Source organism: Mus musculus, chromosome 9 (genome assembly GCF_000001635.26).
Source record: "Mus musculus strain C57BL/6J chromosome 9, GRCm38.p6 C57BL/6J".
Taxonomy (NCBI): domain Eukaryota; kingdom Metazoa; phylum Chordata; class Mammalia; order Rodentia; family Muridae; genus Mus; species Mus musculus.
Window position 1 is genome coordinate 57,494,408 of NC_000075.6, and position 21,158 is coordinate 57,515,565.

A 21,158-nucleotide genomic window follows, 5' to 3' on the forward strand; every position below is an offset into this window, starting at 1 on the left:
ACACCACCATCTCTAATGCAGTAGAATGGGAGACTGCAGCTCTGAGCCTAATTTCAGGCAAGCATTTATAGAGGCAAGAAGGGGATATCTAGGCTGGTACACATCTGATTGGCGGGCCATTATGGCCTTTAACATAATTGGCTGGTGCTGGGAGCCAAACCATAAACTTAACTTCTGTTTTTCTCCTGATTGGTGGTTGTCAGGAAGTAGTCAGGGGCAGACTTGTAACCTGGAGATGCAGATTTGTTGGGGAATAGCCTGGAAACTGGTGCTAGATGCAGGTTTTGTTGAGTGTGTCTTAGTTAAGGTTTTACTGCTGTGAACAGACACCGTGACCAAGGCAACTCTTACAAGGACAACATTTAGTTGGAACTGGCTTACAGGTTGAGAGATTCAGTCCAGTATCATCAAGGCAGGAGCATGGCAGCATGCAAGCAGGCATGGTGCAGGAGGACCTGAGAGGTCTGGTCTACATCTTCATCTGCAGACCTCTAAGAGAAGACTGACTTCCAGGCAGCTAGGACTAGGGTATTAAAGCCCACACCCCCGGGCTGAAGAGATGGCTCAGTGGTTAAGAGCACTGGCTGCTCTTCCAGAGGTCCTGAGTTCATTTCCCAGCAGCCACATGGTGGCTCACAACAATCTGTAATGGGATCCAATGACCTCTTCTGGTATGTCTGAAGACAGCAACAGTGTACTCACATCATTAAATAAATATTTAAAGCCCACACCCACAGTGACACACCCACTCCAATAAAACCACAAAGCCACACCCTGGCCCAAGCATATACAAACCATCACAGCAGGTAACTGGTGCTAGAATAGTTAACTTGAGTTCAACCTTAGGGCAGGTTTTCTAAGATGGAGTCTGAACCCAAAAGACCTGGTCTCTCACCTTCCTTCCTCAATGCATGTACAGGACACTGAACTACACAAGACTCCTTTGCCCCTCATCCTCTTCATGACCAGCTTCACAATCCCTCACACCTTTAATCCCACAGAGGTCAGAAGAGGGCATCAGATCCCCTGAGACTGGACAGGTACAAGCTACCATGTGAGTTGTGGAAACTGTACTGAAGTCTTCTGCAATGCTTTTGCTCCAGTCTCCCAAGTTAAGATTTATAAAAATTATTGATAATGTCACAGAACTAACCAATACTTGCTCCATTACAAAATAAAATTTAGAAAGCTGGGGGAATATAATCAAAGTATATAATATATGTGAAATTATGAAAGAGTAAAACATTTTTGCTAGATGTGGTGGTTCACACCGTTAGTCTCAGCACTTGGGAGACAGGGGCAAGCAGGCCTCTGAATTTGAGGCCAGCCTAGTCTACAGAGCAAGTTTCAGGTCAGCCAGGGATACACAGAGAAACCATGTCTCCATAAAAACAAAACAAAACAAAATTTTATATCTGCCACAGAATGGGTGCTGAGGTCAGAGGTCAACTTGCAAGAGTCTCTTATCCCCTTTCACCATATGGGTCCCATGGATGGAACTCAGGTAACAGACTCCTGCAAAAACACACAAAATAAATCAAACATTTTTATTAATTAAAAAAAAAAAAAGGAGGAAGAAGTGGAACCTACCCCTTCCCCCTGAGAGCCTGGGCAGGGCTTCATGATATCCTTCGTGAGAGCATGTGACAAAAGCTACAGAAGACACCCAAACCTGGACCAAAAGATGCCCTGGGCTTACAGCTTGGCTCTCATTCTCTTATCTGCTCTTCATCCTCAGCATCCAGGCATGCTGTCAGAAGTCCAAGGTAATCCAAGCAGTAGGACTACATGCAAATTAGAAACTTCCAACCCTCAGCATCAGCCAACAGCCTTAACCAGCACTTAGATTATCATAGCTTCCAGCCTTGGCGTCCTCTAGCTGAAATCTCAGATGTCACTTAGAAAAGACAAGCCACCCTCTCACCTGTGCCTAAATTCTCAGTCCACAGAACCCGCGACGATAACAGGTGGTTGTTTTACACTGCTAAAATTTGAACAAAATGGCTTTTCTAGTTTGTTTCATTACCCTGAAATGTTATTAAGGTAAAAGTAACATGTAAGAGTTGTAAATATAAATCAGGCAGTGGTGGCGCACGCCTTTAATCCCAGCACTAAAGAGGCAGAGGCAGGTGGGTTTCTGAGTTCGAGGCCAGCCTTGTCTACATAGCAAGTTCCAGGACAGTCAGGGTTATGTGTAGCTTTGGTATGGGTAAACAAACATGAAACTGTCTCTCACACACACAGCCCTTGAATTTTTGCTTCTTTTCTAAAAATACTGGAAAAATACTCTTCTAAAAGTACTTAGCTCGCCTGCACTTCAGGCAAATGATTTATCGCTGAGCCATACCCTCCGCCCTTCATCTGCTCCTTGGGGCTGGACTCCATTTGTCTACAATCCCAGTGAGGATCTGTTGCTGCTCCACGATGCCCCTCCTTGAGGCTCCTAGAATGATAGGAGCTGGCAACATTCCATTATAACTTGAGAGCTGGAGGTTAGCTCAGTGGTAGCGAACTTGCCTAATATGTAAGGCTACAGGTTCGATCCCCAGTGCCACAAGAAAAATAAAAACACTCAAGCCTGAGTGTGTGGAGAAATGGTTAGGGCCAGAGGACAGGGAAAGCACTATAAAATGTTGTCTAGACGTAGCCATGTCTAGAATGGATGTCCATCATGGATGATGGACAGTCTGCAGCTGTGACCACTTGTACAGGACCTGCATAACAAAGAGAGGGCAGGTGAGATGGCTCAGCAGGGCTTCTAGTTTGCTTCTCTGTGGCTGTGATGAACACCATGACCTAAAGCAATGTGGGGAGGAACGAGTGTATTTGGCTTACATGTCTGGGTCACAGTTCACCAGGAAGGAAATAGGCAGCACAAAGGCAAGGGACCCTGGAGGAGCACTGCTCTCTGGCTTGCTCCCCAGAGTTTACTCAGCTTGTTTGCTTATACCACCCGGACCGCCTGCGTAGATACAACAGCATCCACAGACGGCTGGCACCTCCCACATCAATCATTAATTAACAAAATGCCCCAGACCAATCTCATGGAGCCAATCCCAGGTGACTCTAGGTGCTGCCAAGCTGACGAAGGCACAGTGGGTAAAGGCATTTGCTACTGAGCCTGAGTTGGATTCCTGGGACCCATGTGATCAAAGGACTGAACTGATTTTCATGGGTTGTCCTTTGACCTCCACAAAGGTGTACTCATACACACACACACACACACACACACACACTCACACACAAATGTAACTTAAAACAAAACATAACAGGGTACTGGGCAGTGGTGGCATGCACGCCTTTAGTCCCAGCGCTCAGGAGGCAGAGGCAGGTGAACCTCTGGATTTGAGAACAGCTTGGTCTACAGATCAAGTTCCAGGACAGCCAGAGCTACAAAGAGAAACCCTGTCTCAAAAACCAAACAAACAAACAAAATACCAGTGCCAGAAGGTTGGTTCCACAATTAAGGGCAAATGCTATGGAAGCCTGGTGGCCAGCCTGATCTATTGTTAGATCCCTGGGACCCACTAACAGTGGAAGGACAGAACCAATTCCACAGAGTTGTCCTCTGACCCCCACATGCACATACATCATACTGAGCACACACATTCAATAATAGAAGATAAGAAAATTAAAACCAAACCATTTCTATCTGTCCTGGGGGGAGGCGGGGGGTCACTGGGCAGATCATTAATCAGCAAGCCTGGGTCATTTGGGGGCAGAGAGAATTCTTCCAGCAATTCTGCAAACAAAATATGTTCTTTCCCATTGTTCAAATATATAAAATATGCTGTCTGCCAGAATAGGTCAAGGTGCTTGATGATTTTCTTCAGAGCAGTAGGTTTGATTAACTTCATCTTTCACTCAAGAGAAGGAAATACAATTAATTACCTGCTGGCGACTGGGGACACTCATTGTCATAAAGGGAATCTGACCAAGTATCTTCCTGAACTGGGAGGAGCCCAGCTTCATCTAGCTTGGTTTGGGATTCTGTTTTGGGATGGCAGGGTGCAAGATGGGGCTGTCAGGGATGGTTTATGAAAGAGCTGTTTCCATTCTCAGTATCCAAGAGACAGGGGCAACTGTAATGAAGAGAGGTGACCTCCATGAGGGAGATTTTTTTTTTTTTGCAGGTGTCTTTCCAGTACAGCAGAGCCTAAGGGTCTGTGCAGCAATGAAATGACATTGTTTATCAGGAGCCCGACTCTACAGGATGTGAAAGAGAACGCTATACAGAGAGCATTCAGAAAAGCTGATTCTGCCACTCTCCACTGAAATGAAGCAGAAAATGTTCAATCACGCAATCAAAATAAAAGCACTAGGCCTGCATTCCAGCCTGTAAACAGCAGCTGGGCCCAAGGCACTCGGCGCCCAAGGGAGCTAGGCACCCCGCTAAGCCTTACCTTCTCATGCCACACCCATGCCTTAAAACAAAAGGGAACAACAGCAAATGTATTTCAGGCTTGCTTACAAGCATCACCGTTCCATAGCTAAGCCTTGGGCCAGCAGTGTAGTCTATCTGAGAAGAGTATTCTGGCCTAGGTGCTAGGGGAATAACAGGACACTTCTAAGAGGTAGATACTGTAATTGTTTCCTTCTGGGGTTTTGTTTCTAATTTTTTTAATATTTAATGTTGCTCTTGAATTTTTTTAATGTACATTGGTGTTTTGACTGCATGCATGTCTGTGTGAGGGTGTCGGGTCCCCTGGAACTGAGATTAGAGATAGCTGGGAGCTGCTATGTGGGAATTGAACCCAGCCCATGCTTTTAACCACTGAGCCATCTCTCCAGCCCCTGCTTTTAATTTTTAAATGTATTTTATTTGTTTCTATTTTGTGTATGAATGTTTCCCCAGTATGTGTGTCTGTGCACCCTGTGTGCATCTTCAGAAGCCAGAAGATGGCATTGGATTTCTTAGGGCTAGAGCTATAGACAGAGACGATAGTGAATTGCCATGTAGGTGCTGGAAATAGAGCCCAGGTTCTCTGTTAAATGACACTGGTAAATCGATAGAATTCTAGTATCTGTAATCCCACTGAGCCCCTGGGAGAGCCCAGCAAAATTCACCACCTTTGTGTCTATGAAAATAATCTCTGTATGTTAGGAAGCAAATCCAGCCCTCCTGATTCAGGGCTGGTGCCCTTGGCTTCCACGGACTAATTCCTGCTTCCTTTCCTTCTTAAATCTGCTCCTCAGACATTCAGATCTGTTGGTATTTTGGAATATCCACAAATTCTTTGTACTTTCCCTTCAAGAAGGGAGCTAAGTTCCCTTAAATGTGGGCTACGATGCCCTGTAACTAAGCAATACATACTGCCTCTCCTCCCCCCAACCCCCCTGTCTGTGTGTGTGTGTCCACTCTTCTCATCATGTGGGGGCCAGCAAAGGGGATAGGGACCTCTAACCAACACACAGGAGATAAGCTTAGGAGCTGGTGCTCCACCTGGTCCACACCCTGACTGCAGCCTCTGGGGAGAACCCGAGTAAAGAGGTTTAATCCTTTCAATCTGGACTTGGACTTATGACTTTCAGAATCTGAAATGCTGATGGTTTTAAGCTGTTAAACTGGGGGCAACCGCTTTATGCAATAGCAGATAGCCAGTCCATTTCCTTCACCATGAAAACCTTCTCTCTCCACAAAGACAACCCATATCTTTCTTTAAAAAAGAAAAAATTAACTGGGTGTAGGATATGTGCCTTTAATCCTAGCCTTCAGGAAGCAGAGGCAGAGGCCTCTATGAATTAAGACCAGCCTGATCTACATAGAGAGTTCCAGGACAGCCAGAATTACATAAAAAGATCCTGTCTCAAAAAAATTATTTTATTTTTAATTACATGTGTGTGTGTGTGTGTGTGTGCGCGTGCGCGTGCACACATGCATGCATGTAAGTGTTCAAAGAGGCTTTAGATCCTCTGAAGCTAGTGTCACAGGTAGTATGAGCCTCTTGACACGGATGCTGGGAACCAAACTCAAATCTTCCGGAAGAGCATCAAGTGCTCTTTACCGAGCCATCTTTCCATCACCCACTCTTGCTTGTTTTGAGACTGGGTCTGATGTACCCCAGATTTCCAAGCCTGGCCTCCCCACTGCCGGTCCTCTGGCCTTCTCTCCAGAATTACAGGCATGAACTACCACAGGTGGTTCTCAACCCATACCTTTCCTGGGTGGCTCAAGTCATTTAAGTCTTGGGGGATGGGGGGGCGGGAGCCAAGCAATGGCTCCATGGGTAAAGGGCTTGCCAGCAAGCCTGTTGATCTGTAAGAGTTCGATCCACATAGCAGGAAGAGAGAGTCAAATCCTGCACACGCATTTACACATGGAAGAAGAGCTTCAGGAGGTATGGACAGCATATTCTGGTGATTGCAGCCATCGATCTGGAGGCTAACAGGAGGATTTTGAGTTTCAGGCCAGTGAGGACTTCAAAAATAAGACCTTTTCTTAAAATAAATATTCATTTTCTTCTTTTTTTTTTCTGAAGATAGGGTTTCACTGGTTAGCCCTGGCTAGCCCTGGCTGGCCAGTCAAGCTGGCTTGAACTCACAGAGATCTACCTGCCTCTGCTTCAATAGGTTAAGTGTCTCCTTTCCTTCCTGCTCCAGGGGGCTGCTGGTAAGAGCCTTTGCAGAGCACAGGCCGGTTCTCTGTAAACTGCTGCATCTAAGGCTCTCCCCACCTCTGTCTCTCTCGACGTCAAACACACCCCAGCTTTGTTTCCTCTCATCAATCTTTACTCTTTTTTTTTTTTCTTTAAATCTGATGACTCACGTAGCCTAGGAGAGGTATGTTGCTATGCTGCTAAGGAAGACCTTGAACTTCTGATCCTCTCACCTCTCACCCCTCCTTTTGCAATCTTAAATTTTTATTTTAATCACAACATAAGAAAAGAAATAACAGCTACTGTGTCCCAGGAACTCAGGGGCACAGTGAGCAGGTTACTATAATTACCCTCCTTTTACAGGTGACAAACCAGGGCACAAGGGTTAAGTCAATTGTCCAAGGTCACAAGAAGCAGAAAGAGGCTAATGAAGCCTGGACTGCCGGGTCAGTACCTCAATTACACAGGCTCCTCCAAGACTTTACGCTTACTTAATTTCCTATCCGTATTCTGTTATCCTTGCCTTTAAAGAGAGCAACAAAATCTGAATGTGGCTACAGAGGTAACAGATGCCAGTGTGCCGTTTTCTTGTAAGTATTTAAAAATACATTTACATATGCAAACGTATCCGCAGGGTTTGGCGGGCAACCAGCTTTTTCAGCATACGTCCTGGTTGCCTTTCTAACCGTGATGTTGTGTGCAGCAAAGATAGTACCTTTGTTTACCCACTTTCCCCACGTTGGACCTTCTTCCTCCTCCCGCTGTCCTCTGTCCCCTTTTGGAAGGTTCCTACCTATCTCGCACGATTCCTCCTCTGGCCTTCTTCCCATCCTGGTATCGCTTCTCATATACCCTTCCTCTTCATCCTCCTCACTTAATCTCCTTCCTTCCAGCCTCCCGCCTTTCTCCCCTCTCTGACACCACGGCTTCTTCACGGTCCAACCGGTTTCTTCGGCTCACCGCCTCTCTGCCAGTTCTGGGCTTTCAGGCTGCCAGCATCGAGCTGTCCCCACATCCTTTTCCCCCATCACCTCCCCACTTGCACAGCCGGCAGGCGATGGAGAGAGCTGACAGCGTAATGAATGGCTTCAGCTGTAATTAGCGACCCCGCGGCTAATCACGATGTGCATTTACATTTTAAGTGCTGCTGAGGGAGCTGGAAAGGAAGCGATGCGCGGGCGGGGAACCGGGCCTTTTCTGCGTTCTCCCTCCACAGGAAAATAAAGTGAATGGGAGAGTCTCTGGCAGAGGGTAGTGGTACTGGGAGAGGGTGGCGGTGTCCTTGAGGGCCAACTTGGGTAGAGGCACAACCATTCACTCTTTTCAGAACAAACCTGCTGCCCCCAGATCTTCCAAATTGTAGTGTACGGCCTACATGATTTCCAAGTTGTTTAACCCAGGCTTGCATACTCCAGGGAACGCAGAGCTCTCTTCTTTTCCAACCAGCACATTCCTACATAGCTTCTAGTCTTTCTGGAACTTTTTCTCAGATCAATCCAAAACTGCCGACTTTAAGTCCACCACTTGCCTGAGTGCACTCAGTCGTGGGGTCTCCCCAAGGTTGGGACTCCAGAGCCTGCTTCTCCCTGTGAAATCTACAAGAATTAAGATTAGATCCAGGGCAGAGTCCCAGTTCGGGGCACACTCCTGGAGTGTGAGCAGGAGATTGGAGCCAGTCACTCACACTTGAGGTAAAAATAAAAAATAAAAAGTCCAGCTGCTGCAGCCACACTCCAAGAAGAGATGAGATATAAGCTCGTTGTTCTGAGCTGAGGGGCTGAGAATTGTCACAGATAGCAAAGAGGAAGAGGAGGGCCGGGCAGCTCTCCCCCTAGACTGATGCTGTGCTCATCCAAACACCATCTTGCTGATACTTTGAGAACACCGTTCCTTACAGTCCTCAGTGCGTCTTCCTTCCCGGTGCTTCCCACGTCTGTCTGATTCCCTCCCTGCCTTTCCATGGAAACGGGATTGAATATTGAGGGCGTGGCCCCAGGCCAGGGTCACTCCTTATTAAACAGTCTTGCTTTGATCAGACCTCATCTTTCTACTGCCCACCTCACCTCGCAGCAGAGCCCGAGCCTCTGCTCAGATTCAGTGGAGTTCCCAGAGTTTGCAAGTACCCGCCCCCACACACACACATTCCGCCAAGGCACTCCACCCTGCCTCCCACCTCTTAAAACCTGTCTTCTCTCAGTCTCCTTTTAACAAAAACAACCCTCTGGATTTCTAGAGGCCAAGGCTGACTGGCAAGGAATTCCACCTGGAATTGGAAGTCAGGAATCCGGCGTTAGCTCGGGCTGAGCCACGCTCATAAACATGTATGCAGCTCCAGTAAAGGACTTTCAGGCATGAATATAAGAATTTAACGCCTTGGAAGAAATGGTCTCCTGTTCCCCATTCACTTTAGGCTGGCCCAACGCATCACTTCCTGCATTTCAGAGGTGCATAGGTGCCGGGAGCCTGGAGGTATGATCAGGAGGAGCAAAGCTTAGTGTCTCTCTAAGCAGCTACGCAAGGACCAGGCCACGACGTAGCGGTCCCAGCCCAGGGAAGGCGCTGCGTGCAGCCGCAGCCAACGCCTCCCACTCTCTGCTGACCATGCACTGGCTGCCCTTGACGCAAAAATATAGTAAGAGAACGGGAGGGAGGTCCCTGGAGGGGTGGAGTAGCGAAGCCCCAAAAGGTGGTTTGGAGATCTCTTACCTAGGAGGGGTCTAGGGATGCCCTTGCGCTGGAACCCCGCAGGGCTCAGGGACCAGGCTTGAGTCGGCATTTGAACCTTAAGCATAGTATTTATTTAGGTTGTTCCTGCATAAGGTCTGGTTCAGGGAGAACAGATGGTGACTTCGGAGAACTTCACCTCCCAAATCACCCGTGGCTCTGTGACCCCAGCCGCTGAGCTCCAGCGCTGGATCCCAAAGGCTGGAGGGACTGGGACAAGTCACGCAGAGTTGGGGCGGGTCCTGGGCGAAGGGGCGGGTCCTATCTGGCTCCCAGGCGGAGCTTCTGCTAAAGGCGCGGAGCACAAGGTGCCGAGGGCGCAGAGTAGAACATCACTACCCTGTAGAAGTCTGGGCTGAAGACTGCACGTTCCCAGCCCACCCTCCAACCTTCACTCGGCGCCGGCACCCCAATCCCTGCCAGCTCTCGCCCGGCACGACCCGCGGCCATGCAGCCCCGGGCTTGAGGCGGCCCCATGGCAAAACCTGCGATCCCAGCGACGACGGCGCATGGAGAACTTCCGTAAGGTGCGCTCGGAGGAGGCGCCGGCGGGGGACGGTGATGAGGGTGGCAGCCCGAACTCTGGCCCTTTTGCAGATCTGGCACCCGGTGCTGTACACATGCGGGTCAAGGAGGGCAGCAAGATCCGCAACCTACTGGCCTTCGCCACCGCCAGCATGGCGCAGCCAGCCACGCGCGCCATCGTCTTCAGTGGCTGCGGCCGGGCCACCACCAAGACCGTCACGTGCGCCGAGATTCTCAAGCGCCGCCTGGCGGGCTTACACCAGGTCACGCGGCTGCGCTACCGGAGCGTGCGCGAGGTGTGGCAGAGCCTCCCGCCTGGGCCCACACCGGGTCAGACGCCCAGCGATCCGGCCGCCAGTCTCAGTGTACTTAAGAATGTACCGAGCCTCGCCATCCTACTTTCAAAGGACGCACTGGATCCACGACAACTTGGCTACCAGCCTCCGAACCTCAGTCCTGGTCCTTCGTCCCCTCCTACGGTGTCGACGTCCAAGAGGAGCCTGGGGGAATCTGCTGCTGAAGAAGGCACCGCTAAGCGGTCTCAGCCTGAGCCAGAGGCTGAGAATGAGGACAGGACCGCCTGAGAATTCTCGCCTCTGAGCCACCCAGACCGACTGAATCATATATCTTCAACACTCCTGCATACCTTTCAACACACGCACCTTTCATACCTGGGTTTTAAGGGGCCCATGTTCCTGGACACCGGTCCTCAGAATGACAGCGCGGATCCCAAGGCGACAGGAGAGAGCTCAGGAATGAGAAGAGAGGATCCTTGAAGTCCAAGGAAACTTTGTGGGACATGTTACCAGAAGCCACAGAACACCACCCACACCTTTGCTAGGCCGTCTTTTTTAGGGAAGCATGGTGGGTAGTGGGACTCTTGAGCTTTCTTGGGGACCCAGACGTTAAAAGCACCCAGTATGCATGGATGCTGACAGTTGAGGCTTTAAAAATCATCTTTGCTGTTAACTGAGAGCGGGAGCTACGGAGCTGATTACTTGAGGATGGCCAAGTTGAAAATGTCCGGACCCTATTCTGCACCCCCACACACACACACACCCTAGCAATTCCCTTTTAGCATCCCTCCCCCACCCGCCTTGCATGATGGCTGAGAGGGGACTTAGGACAAAATCTGCCATGCTTCCTCCCCGAGTCCTGCTGGAGTCTTGCTTCCAATAAAACAAACGTGAAAATGGCTCTGTCTTCAGTTTTGTTCTTTTTTTCTTTTTCCTTACCCACTCGCCTGTGCAGAGACCACTTTGGCATGCTTGCCTTCAACCCTATTAGCCTTTGGAGTCTTCAAGGTCAGACACAGAGACTGGGGCAGTGTCAAAATGTTGAAAGAGGGACTTGTGGTGGAGGGGGCCGGGGTCTGTGTCACTGTTGTATCACCACAAGGGAAAGGAAGCAGTTTTGCTACTTCTCTGGGAGGGGAAGGAGGGGGGAGCATTGATGAGCTGGAGGCGGCAGCCTGCCAAGGCCGGCAGACCATGCTAAGGTTCTAACCTTGCTCGCTCCTCGCAGTAGACATTCTTACCCAGAGGCAGGCACAAAGCCCCAAGAGTAGGAGCTCCCCTTCACTGCCCTCTCTCTGCAAAAGGACAGCACACCCTTGGGAGAGGGGGAGGAGAGAGACAGCACAAATCCACTGCTGGAAATTACTATTCAGCAGAGAAGCTTGGGCTGTGAATCACTGCGGGCTCCCTGATAAGCCGCTGCCTCCAGCCCTGCACAGCTGTGTGTGGAGAGATAACAGCCTCAGATGCCTCTCAGCCCAAGTCCAAGCCTGGAGGGGGCGGGGGTGTGCTGTGTGCTGGGGAGCTGTGCAGCGTACAGCTCAGAATCTTCAGAGCAGATGCTACCCCATGGAACCCAGCACCTCTGGAAAGGAGATGGGAGAGAATAAATTTGTAAGTCACTTTGCCTGTAGAACCTTGAAATAAATCCTACTGGCGAGGACGTGGGTTTCTGCAGCTGATGGAGGGCGCCTTGGGGAAGCCTCTTCTCTCTTCCCAGTATCTCTGCTTGTGTTTTGGATCACTGACTCTTGTCATCCAGACTGTCGATCATTGCCTTTCACCTCCCACCCCACCTTCCTGACTTAATTATTTATTTTTAGGAGAGGTCTTGCCATGTAGTGCAGGCTGGACAAGAACTGATCCTCCTGCCCTAGCCTCCCAAATGCTGCGATTACAGGTGTGTAATTTGTCCAGCTCTATTTCTTGTTCTTGAGGAATCCCTAGGGAGAGCCAGGGGATCTAGATGTGTTTGTTGGCCTGATGTGGAGTAAGATGCATGGAAGACTGAAGTTACTGAAGATGTAACTCGGCTGGGAGAGCATTTGCCCAGCATGTATAAAGTCTGTTTTTTGACTCCCAGCACCATGTAAATTTGTCATGGTGGTGCACCCCTGTACTACCTGAATCTAGAGGTGGAAACAGGAATACAAAAAATTAAAGATCAGGCTGGAGGGATGGCGGTTAAGAGCACTGACTGCTCTTTGTAAGGTCCTGAGTTCAAATCCCAGCAACCACATGGTGGCTCACAACCATCTGCAATGGGCTCTGATGCCCTCTTCTGGTGTGTCTGAAGATAGCTACAGTGTACTTACATATAACTAAAATAAATCTAAAAAAAAAAAAAAAAGATCATCCTTGGCTACACATGGAGGAGTGTACAAAGTGTCACCACTGGCCAGCCTGGACAAAGTGTCTTAGGAAACAGTAAACTATCCAGACAACTAAGGTACCCTGGACTACTGGGCTTCTGAAACTAAAGGGAAGATAAGATTTAGAAGTCATGCTGAGCGGTGGTGGCGCACACCTTTAATCCCAGCACTCAGGAGGCAGAGGCAGGCGGATTTCTGAGTTTGAGGCCAACCTGGTCTACAGAGTGAGTTCCAGGACAGCCAGGGCTATACAGAGAAACCCTGTCTTGAAAAAAAAAAAAAGATTTAGAAGTCATGAACGCTAGAGACTTGTCTAGATGACTGCCCTGATTCTAGGACTATGCAAGCAGAGCCTGCTTTGGTATCTCGGGAAGGCAAGGCTATGGAGGCTCCTTTGATGGGCCAGGCAAGTCTCCTTTCAGCCTAGAAATATGTCCTAGGGTGGGGAAAAAGGATATGCCTCCTGTAGCTTCAATGCTAACCTTCTCTCTTGAGAGACAACAAGCCACACATGGCTTTCTTTACTGTATCCCCACCTGTGATGGTTTGTATATCCTTGGACCAGGGAGCGGCACCATCTGAAGGTGTGGCCTTGTTGGAATAGGTGTGACCTGGTTGGAATGGGTGTGTCACTATGGGTGTGGGTATAAGATCCTCACCCTAGTTGCCTGGAAGTCAGTCTTCCACTAGAAGCCTTTGGATGAAGACGTAGAATTCTCAACTCTGCCTGTGCCATGACAGCCTGGATGCTGCCATGCTCCCACCTTGATGATAATGGACTGAACCTCTGAACCTGTAAGCCACCCCCAATTAAATGTTGTTTTTTATAAGACTTGCCTTGGTCATGGTGTCTGTTCACAGCAGTAAAACCCTAACTAAGACAGAAGTTGGTACCAGAAATGGGGTATTGCTGTGATAGGCCTGACCATGCTTTTATTTGAAAGAATGTGGATTTTTGGACTTTGGATTTGGAACTCAGTGGAATGCTTTAAATGGGGCTTGATGGGTCATCCTAGTAGGAATATGGAAGACTTTGTTGCTGGGAGTAATTTGAACTGTGTTGACCTGGCCCAAGAGATTTCAAAGGAGAAGAATTTCAGTATGTGGCATAAAGACTATTTTTGTGGTATTTTGGTGAAGAATGTGGCTACTTTTTACCCTTGTCTGAAAAGTCTGCCTGAGGCTAAGGCGAAGAAACTTGCATTAATTGCATTGACAAAGGAAGTTTCAAAAAAGCCCAGCAAAGACTTTGTTCCCTGGTTAAGTCTCACAAAGAGAAGTTTGAACAAGTATAGCAAGCTTAGAAAGGCAAAATATAAAATATATGGTTCGAGTATTAAAGGCATACAAGGAAGTGAAATGGAGCAAAATCCTGTGTTCTAGGAAATAACAGATTAAGTGAGTGGGACCTTGGGGCAAGATCCTACCCAGCTGAATTTAGATCCAGGCATGGTGGTACACACCTTTAATCCCATGCTGATCTCTACATTCAAGGTCAATCTACAGAGCAAGAACCAGGATAGCCAAGCTTAGGCAGTGAAGGATTTAGAAAACATAAGCTAGTGATAATGTAATAGTACAAGGGGATCATGTTCTAGTTCCTGTAAGCAGCAGAACTTGGGGAAGCTTCAGCCATGTGGCTCTGGCTCTAGAATTAAGAATGGAAGGAACTACTGGGACAATTGATGCTGGTTAGCTGAAGCTAAGACATTAGCAATGATTAAGAAGAGACCAGCATCACTGAGTTGAAATCTGGGAGTTGTTTTCTGGGAGCACAAAGAAGCTGTGTTCCAGAGATAGCCAAGGTTGTACCTCGTGCTGCAGCTGGACTTGGTAATGTGTAAGAGTCACCCAGGTGGTACTGGTTTTGAAGGCATGAAGGTGTCATGAAGAACAGCTGAGGCTTGGCACTTTGAGAAGTCATGGAAGGCCATTGGAGAAGGTGTAGCCTCAGCTGTAGTTGATGGCCCAGAACTGAAGGGGTCAGGCAAAGGATTTGATGTTTGGCACCATGAAGAGAGCCTATGAGAGGCTATTGGTGAAGCCTGGTTGGAGTGGAACACCCCAGTGTATTGGAGATGTCAGTACCATGGGATGATCACCAAGAACAGCAGCTGTAGTGGAGTGGATCAAACTGAGCTAGTTTCAACTCTAGTGCTACAGAGGGCAGAGATGGAGAAGTGATGCCAGCCCTTAGGAGGAATCCAAAAGATCAAGTGGAATCCCAGACACTGAAATAAGAAGCTGTAACATTGAAATTGCCTTGGAGACTCAAAGATGATAAAGATGCCAGAGCCATGAAATACATGCTGAGGAAAGCTGCTAACAGGGAGTGGAACCAGCCCTGGAGAAAGCAGTTTGTTGCAGTCAACAAAGATGAAAAAGGAGTGGATATCTGAAGACCGCTTTGACCGCCATGGAGATGCAGAGTTTGGAGTTTGCCCAGCTGGTTTCCTGCCTTGCTTTGGGAGTTACAGTTAATTAAGTTGAATGAATCTCAGAAGAGACCTTGAACTTTGGACTTTTAACATTGTTTCGACTACTATAGACTATGAGGACTTTGAAAGTTGGACTAAATGCATTTTGAATTATGCTATGTTTAAGTATGGCCCCCATAGACTCATGTTTTTGAACAAGTCTATGGGGACCAGGGAGTGGAATGTGATGGTTTGTATATCCTTGGACCAGGGAGTGGCACCATCTGAAGGTGTGGCCTTGTTGGAATGGGTGTGTCACTGTGGGTGTGGGTATAAGATCCTCACCCTAGTTGCCTGGAAGTCAGTCTTCCACTAGAAGCCTTTGGATGAAGACGTAGAACTCTCAACTTTGCCTGTGTCATGCCTGCCTGGATGCTGCCATGTTCCCACCTTGATGATAATGGGCTGAACCTCTGAACCTGTAAGCCAGCCCCAATTAAATGTTGTTTTTTATAAAACTTTCCTTGGTCATGATGTCTGTTCACAGCAGTAAAACCCTAACTAAGACACCACCCAAGCCAACAGGTTTGCTGCCCAGGCTTTTCATGAGTGCGTTAACTTACAGTAGACTCACATTCATGAGGACTCCATCTCTGCCTTACTGATCCTCTGGCCCCGCTGTCCCTTGAGCAGTGTCTAACGGACGGGCACATGTCCCTCCTGTATCTCCTCCCTCCCCATCTCAGAGGCTGAAGTGGGAACTTGAGGAAGTCCTAACTGAAGGAGAGGGTGTGGATGGAACACCCTCAGAGGAGGGAGTCTCTCTTGTGAGTCTCCATCTTTTCGGTATTAGCCTGTTTTATAAACTTGCCCTGGTGGGTGGGAAGAAGCACTACTCACCCCACACAGGGTACCAGCAACGACCAGAGATGACTGCGCCCAAGCCTACCGTGGAGAACCAACGAGTTTATTGGTTTAACTTACAGAGCATGATTGAGTGGTTACTTAGAGGATTGTGGGTGACCCTAAGCAGGCACACACCACTCAAAAGTTTCACCCCAGCATGGACGATAGCTTCCCCGTAGCTGCACACGTGGCATGCGCCCCCTCCTGTTAACCTACAGTCTATATACTCTAGCACCTGCTGAGACCACGAGACCACACGCAACTGTGAGGGGAACTGCATACCTGGAAGGGAGGTACAAGGGGTCTCAAGGGAGGGACTGTCAACAAGCCTAATCTGACATCACTAATATGTAGCTGCTTCTGATGATGCTTGCAGTTATCCTTAGAGATGGTGTCCCCACAGCCTGGTGCTTGCCTCTACCCCAGTGACACTCAGGTCACAAAACCAAAAGGCATTGTCAGATGGGCTGTGGCTGGCAATCAGGCTTTTATCCACTCAACTCAATGTCATTGTTGTGTTAATTTCCAGTCTAGGCACAGGGTGGGGGTAGAAGTTAGAATCACAGAATCATTCAATATTGCTTCAGAACCCACCCCCAACCCTCTCCAGACAACAATCTTTTGTAGAGAAAGAGAAGTAACGTACATATGACCTGACTTGTGAATGCATGCCTCTAATGACAGCTCTCAGGAGACAGAAGCGGAAGTTTGGAGAGTTCAGGGGTAGCTAAGCTACACAGTATGAAGCCAGCCTGAGCTATGTGGTAGGACTCTGCCTCATGTCATTTCCTTCTTCCCTCATTCCTAGAATTACCACTACCAAAGAGATTATTCTTGGGGCCTTCTGAGCTGATTATTAAGCAGAAAACCATCTGATTTAACCAAATTTGAAAACAGGATTAATGAGCCCCCATTTTATTTTATTTTATTTTATTTTATTTTATTTTATTTTATTTTATTTTATTTTTAAATACAGTGTTGGGTTTTTCTAGACTTGTATAACTGAATACCAAAGGCAGTGTTAGAAATATCCCTTTCGGGGTCTAGAAAGATGGCTCAGCGGTTTAGAGCACTGACTGTTTTTCCAGAGGTCCTGAGTTCAATTCCCAGCAACCACATGGTGGCTCACAACCGTAATAGGATCTGGTGCCCTCTTCTGGTGTGTCTGGAGACAGCTACAGTGCATTCATATACATAAAATAAATAAATAAATCTAAAAGAAAAAAGAGCCAGGCGTGGTGGTGCATGCCTGTAATCCCAGCACTTGGGAGGCAGAAGCAGGCAGATTTCTGAGTTCAAGGCCAGCCTGGTCTACAGAGTTCCAGGACAGCCAGGGCTACACAGAGAAACCCTATCTTGAAAAACAAACAAACAAACAAACCCTAAAAACAAAAACAAGAAAAAAGAAATATCCTTTTGGGCCAGGTAGTGGTGACTCACACCTGTAACCCAGCACTTGGGAGGCAGAAGCAGGCAGATCTCTGTGAGTTGGAGACCAGCCTAGTTCACAGAATGAGTTCCAGGACAGCCAGTGCTACACAGAAAAACCTTGGTTTAAAAAACAAAACAAAACAAACAAACGAAAATGGGTTGAAAAGAGCAATTGGAGCTTGAAAGCTACAGGGAGAGAAGAGCTGAGAGTCTGGTCCTGGGATGGAGATAGGAAAGATCTTAATGCTATTAGGGCTAAGCATCACTGCCATTCCAGGCAGCAAAAAGAAGGGCTTGTGAGCATTCATCCTAGTTGGGCCAGGTCTGCCAGGTCCTGGTCTGCTTTTCTGATATTCCAAGAGTGAGATCTTTTAAGGATTAAATGGGGGTTGGTGGGGTAGCTTGCATAAGCCTCAGGAGCTGCCATACATTGGCCATGAATCTGCAAAAATATATTCTTTATCTAGGGAAGATGATATGCCAGACACATACTTTCAACCTCTGCCCTCAGTTTTCCTAACCTCATTATTTGGCCCAGTTTTTGTCATTATTCTAATCAAAGAGGAACAATCTAATCCCCTTTATTTAACCTAGATATTAGAATACATAGAGGTATCAGACAGGTAATTGAAGAAAGTGGGGGCAGAAGGCAGAGTAGGAAAGGTGGGTCATCATGATAAATAGGTTATTAGAGGTGTGTGGTTAGGCTTGTATCCTTCAAAAGACATGTTTTTTGTTATTTATTTATTTATTTATTTAATGTGCATGTATGCAGGTCTGGTGTCCACAGAGGGCAGAAGAGGGTGTTGGATTCCCAGGAACTGGGATTCTAGAGCACTGCGAACCACAATGTAGGTGCTGGCAATTGAACCCAGGTCCCCCAGCAAGAGTAGCAAATTCTCTTAAGCAGTGAGCCATCTCTCTAACAAAAGACATGTTAAATGCCTAACCCATGATATCTGTAACTATGAGATAATCTGGAAATTCATTTTATGTTAAGGGTCTTTGGATGGCTCTTTGACATCCCTTGCTGTCAACCCTCACTACCTGAGTTTGATTCCTGATGTCTACATGGTGGGAGGAGAAACTGCCCTCCTTCAAATTAGTAAATGTAAGATATGTTCTTAAAGATGTAAATTAAGGAAGTGTGCTAGAGCTGCAACTGGTGGTACAGGTCTGGAGTCCCCGCAACTCCTGAGGCGGGGCATCACAAAGTTAAAGTTAGCCTGTGCCAGAATGAGTTCAAGGCCAGCCAAGACAACTTAGTGAGAACTGCTCAGAGGTAAGAGGTAGAACACAACCTGTCTGGGCTTAGTGCCAAGTGTAGAAAGACAGGAAAGAAAGAGAGAGAAAAGAAGGAAGGAAGGAAGGAAGGAAGGAAGGAAGGAAGGAAGGGAAAAAAGAAAGAAAGGAAAGAAAGAGAGAGAGAGAGAGAGAGAGAGGGAGGGAGGGAGGGAGGGAGGGAGGGAGGGAGGAAGGAAGGAAGGAAGGAAGGAAGGAAGGAAGGAAGGAAGGAAGAAGATAGAATTGACTTAGAGATATTGCTCCATTGTAGAGGTCTTGCCCAGACTATACAAGATGTTGTCAGGTCTTGTGGTGGTTTGGAGGAGAATGGCCTCTATAGGCTCATATATTTGAATGCTTTGTCTCCAGTTAGTGGAACTATTTGGTAGGATTAGGTGTGGCCTTGTTGGAGGAGGTGTGTCACTGGGAATGGGCTTTGAGTTTTTAAAAGCCCATTTCTTTTCTGAGTTTCTCTCTCTGGCCTGAGATTGTGGATCAAATGTACGTTCTCAGCTAGTGCTGGAGTGCAATGCCTGCCTGCCATACCTGCCTGCCATGCCTGCCTGCTTGCCTGCCTGCTTGCCTGCCTGGCTGGCTCCTGCCTGCTGCCTGGCTCCTGCCTGCTGCCTGCCTGCCTGCCTGCCATGCCATACCTGCCTGTGGCCATGCTCTCAGCCACATAAACTCACACTGAAACTGTAAGAAAATCCCCAATTAAATGCTTAGTTTTATAAGTTGCCTTAGCCACTCGGTCTCTTCACAGCAGTAGAAAAGTTACGGAGAGAGGTCCTATCTACAGCACAACAGTAAGTTGATTAATTAACTAATTAATTATTTTTTAAAAAGTCATACTAAAGTAGGGCAAGCTCTTCATCTAAAATGTGATCCTGGGGCTGGAGAAATAGCTCAGCAGTTAAGAGTGTGCTCTGCTCTTGCCAAGGACCCAAGTTCAGCTCCCAACTGCCTCTAACTCCAGCTCTAGAGGGATCCAATCCCTCTGACCTCCAAGGGCACACTCATGTGCACAAACACCTACTCAGACGCGCATAATTAAGAATAATAAGATCTTTAAGCTGCGGTCTTGAAAGAGGATAGATATACAAACATACACAGAGGGAAGAAAAAAATAATCTAACGATGGGGGCAGAGATTACAGTGAGTTATAGTTATCAACAAGCCAAGGAGTTCAGAAGACCACCAGCAAAGGACAGAAGCTGAGAAAGACCAGGGCAAGATTCTCCCCTAAAGGATCAGAGTACACAGCAGTGCTGCTTTCAGCCTTACTGCAGACCAGGCTGGCCCCGAACTCAGAGATCCTCCTGCCTCTGCCTCCCTACTGCTGGGATCAAAGGCATTCTCCATTATGCTCAGCTTCTTTGAGTTTGAACTGTAGGGGATTTTGTTGCTGAAGCTGTAGGCAATGGACACAGTAAGTTTTCTCACGACCTCTAGTGAAAACTATGACAAAAGAACAAGGAGTATTTGTCAAGGTATCTGCTATCAAAATGCCCATCCCTACACGGAGGGTTTATTTGCTGGGTTGTGTTAGCAGGTATTTCTGGTGTGTCAATCAGAGAGGCTTTAGAAAAATTTAGCTTGTGATACTTCTTCTCTGGGCTTCAGCCTTCTTAGCTGCAAAATAAATCCCGGATCACTGAAGGAAGAAAGCAGATGATAACACTAGGCTATCTTGGCTCTTTTAAAAGTTTGCCTGAGGACTTGGCAAGATGGCTCATTGGGGGATGGTGTTAGCATCCAAGCCTAAAGACCTTGGTCCATCCCTGGACCCTGATGGTGGGAAGAGAGAACTGATTACCTCCGTCTGTGCTCTGACCTCCATTCACTCCACACCATGCACATGCCCACCCCAATACAAAGCAAATGGAATTTTTAAAAATTGAGGGGGCTGGAGAGGTGGCTCAGAGGTTAAGAGCACTGACTGCTTTTCCAGAGGTCCTGAGCTCAATTCCCAGCAACAACCTGGTGGCTCACAACCATCTGTAATGGGATCTGATGCCCTCTTCTGGTGTGTCTGAAGACAGCTACAGTGTATTCATAAAAATAAAATAAAAAATAAATCTTTTTTTAAAAAATGAAACATGTCTTGCTATATAGCCATAGCTATCCTGTAACTCAATATATAGAGCAGGCTGTCCTTGAATTCACAGATTTCCACCTGTCTCTGGCTCCTAAATGCTGGGATTAAAGGCATAATCCACCATTCTTAGCTTAATTTTAAAATAAGTATCAGGAGCTGGAGAAATGGCTCAGTGGTTAAGAGCACCAACTGCTTTTCCAAATCTCAGCAACCACATGGTGGCTATAACCATCCATAACAAAATCTGATGCCCTCTTCTGGAGTGTCTGAAGATAGCTACAGTGTACTTACATATAATAAATAAATCTTTAAAAAAAAAAAAGCCAGATGTGGTGGTGCACGCCTTTAATCCCAGTGCTCGGGAGGCAGAGGCAGGCAGATTTCTGAGTTCGAGGCCAGCCTGGTCTACAAGGTGAGTTCCAGGACAGCCAGGGCTATACAGAGAAACCCTGTCTTGAAAAAAAAACATAAATAAATAAGTAAATAAATAAATAAGTATCAGATAATAA

The 21,158-nt window shown here is 47.4% G+C and overlaps 1 protein-coding gene across 1 annotated transcript; it reads left to right on the forward strand.

Annotated features, from left to right (window-relative positions):
* Positions 1-9,694: 9,694 nt before the first annotated feature.
* On the forward strand, positions 9,695-11,040 carry Rpp25 (ribonuclease P/MRP 25 subunit). The gene has a single exon (NM_133982.1). It carries the CDS (start codon positions 9,830-9,832, stop codon positions 10,427-10,429), a length of 600 nt encoding a protein of 199 aa, NP_598743.1. The 5' UTR covers positions 9,695-9,829; the 3' UTR covers positions 10,430-11,040.
* The last annotated feature ends 10,118 nt before the right edge of the window (positions 11,041-21,158 follow it).

Coding starts and splice junctions, on each gene's coding strand:
- Rpp25 (NM_133982.1), top strand. CDS start 9,830: ATGGAGAACTTCCGTAAGGTGCGCTCGGAGGAGGCGCCGGCGGGGGAC.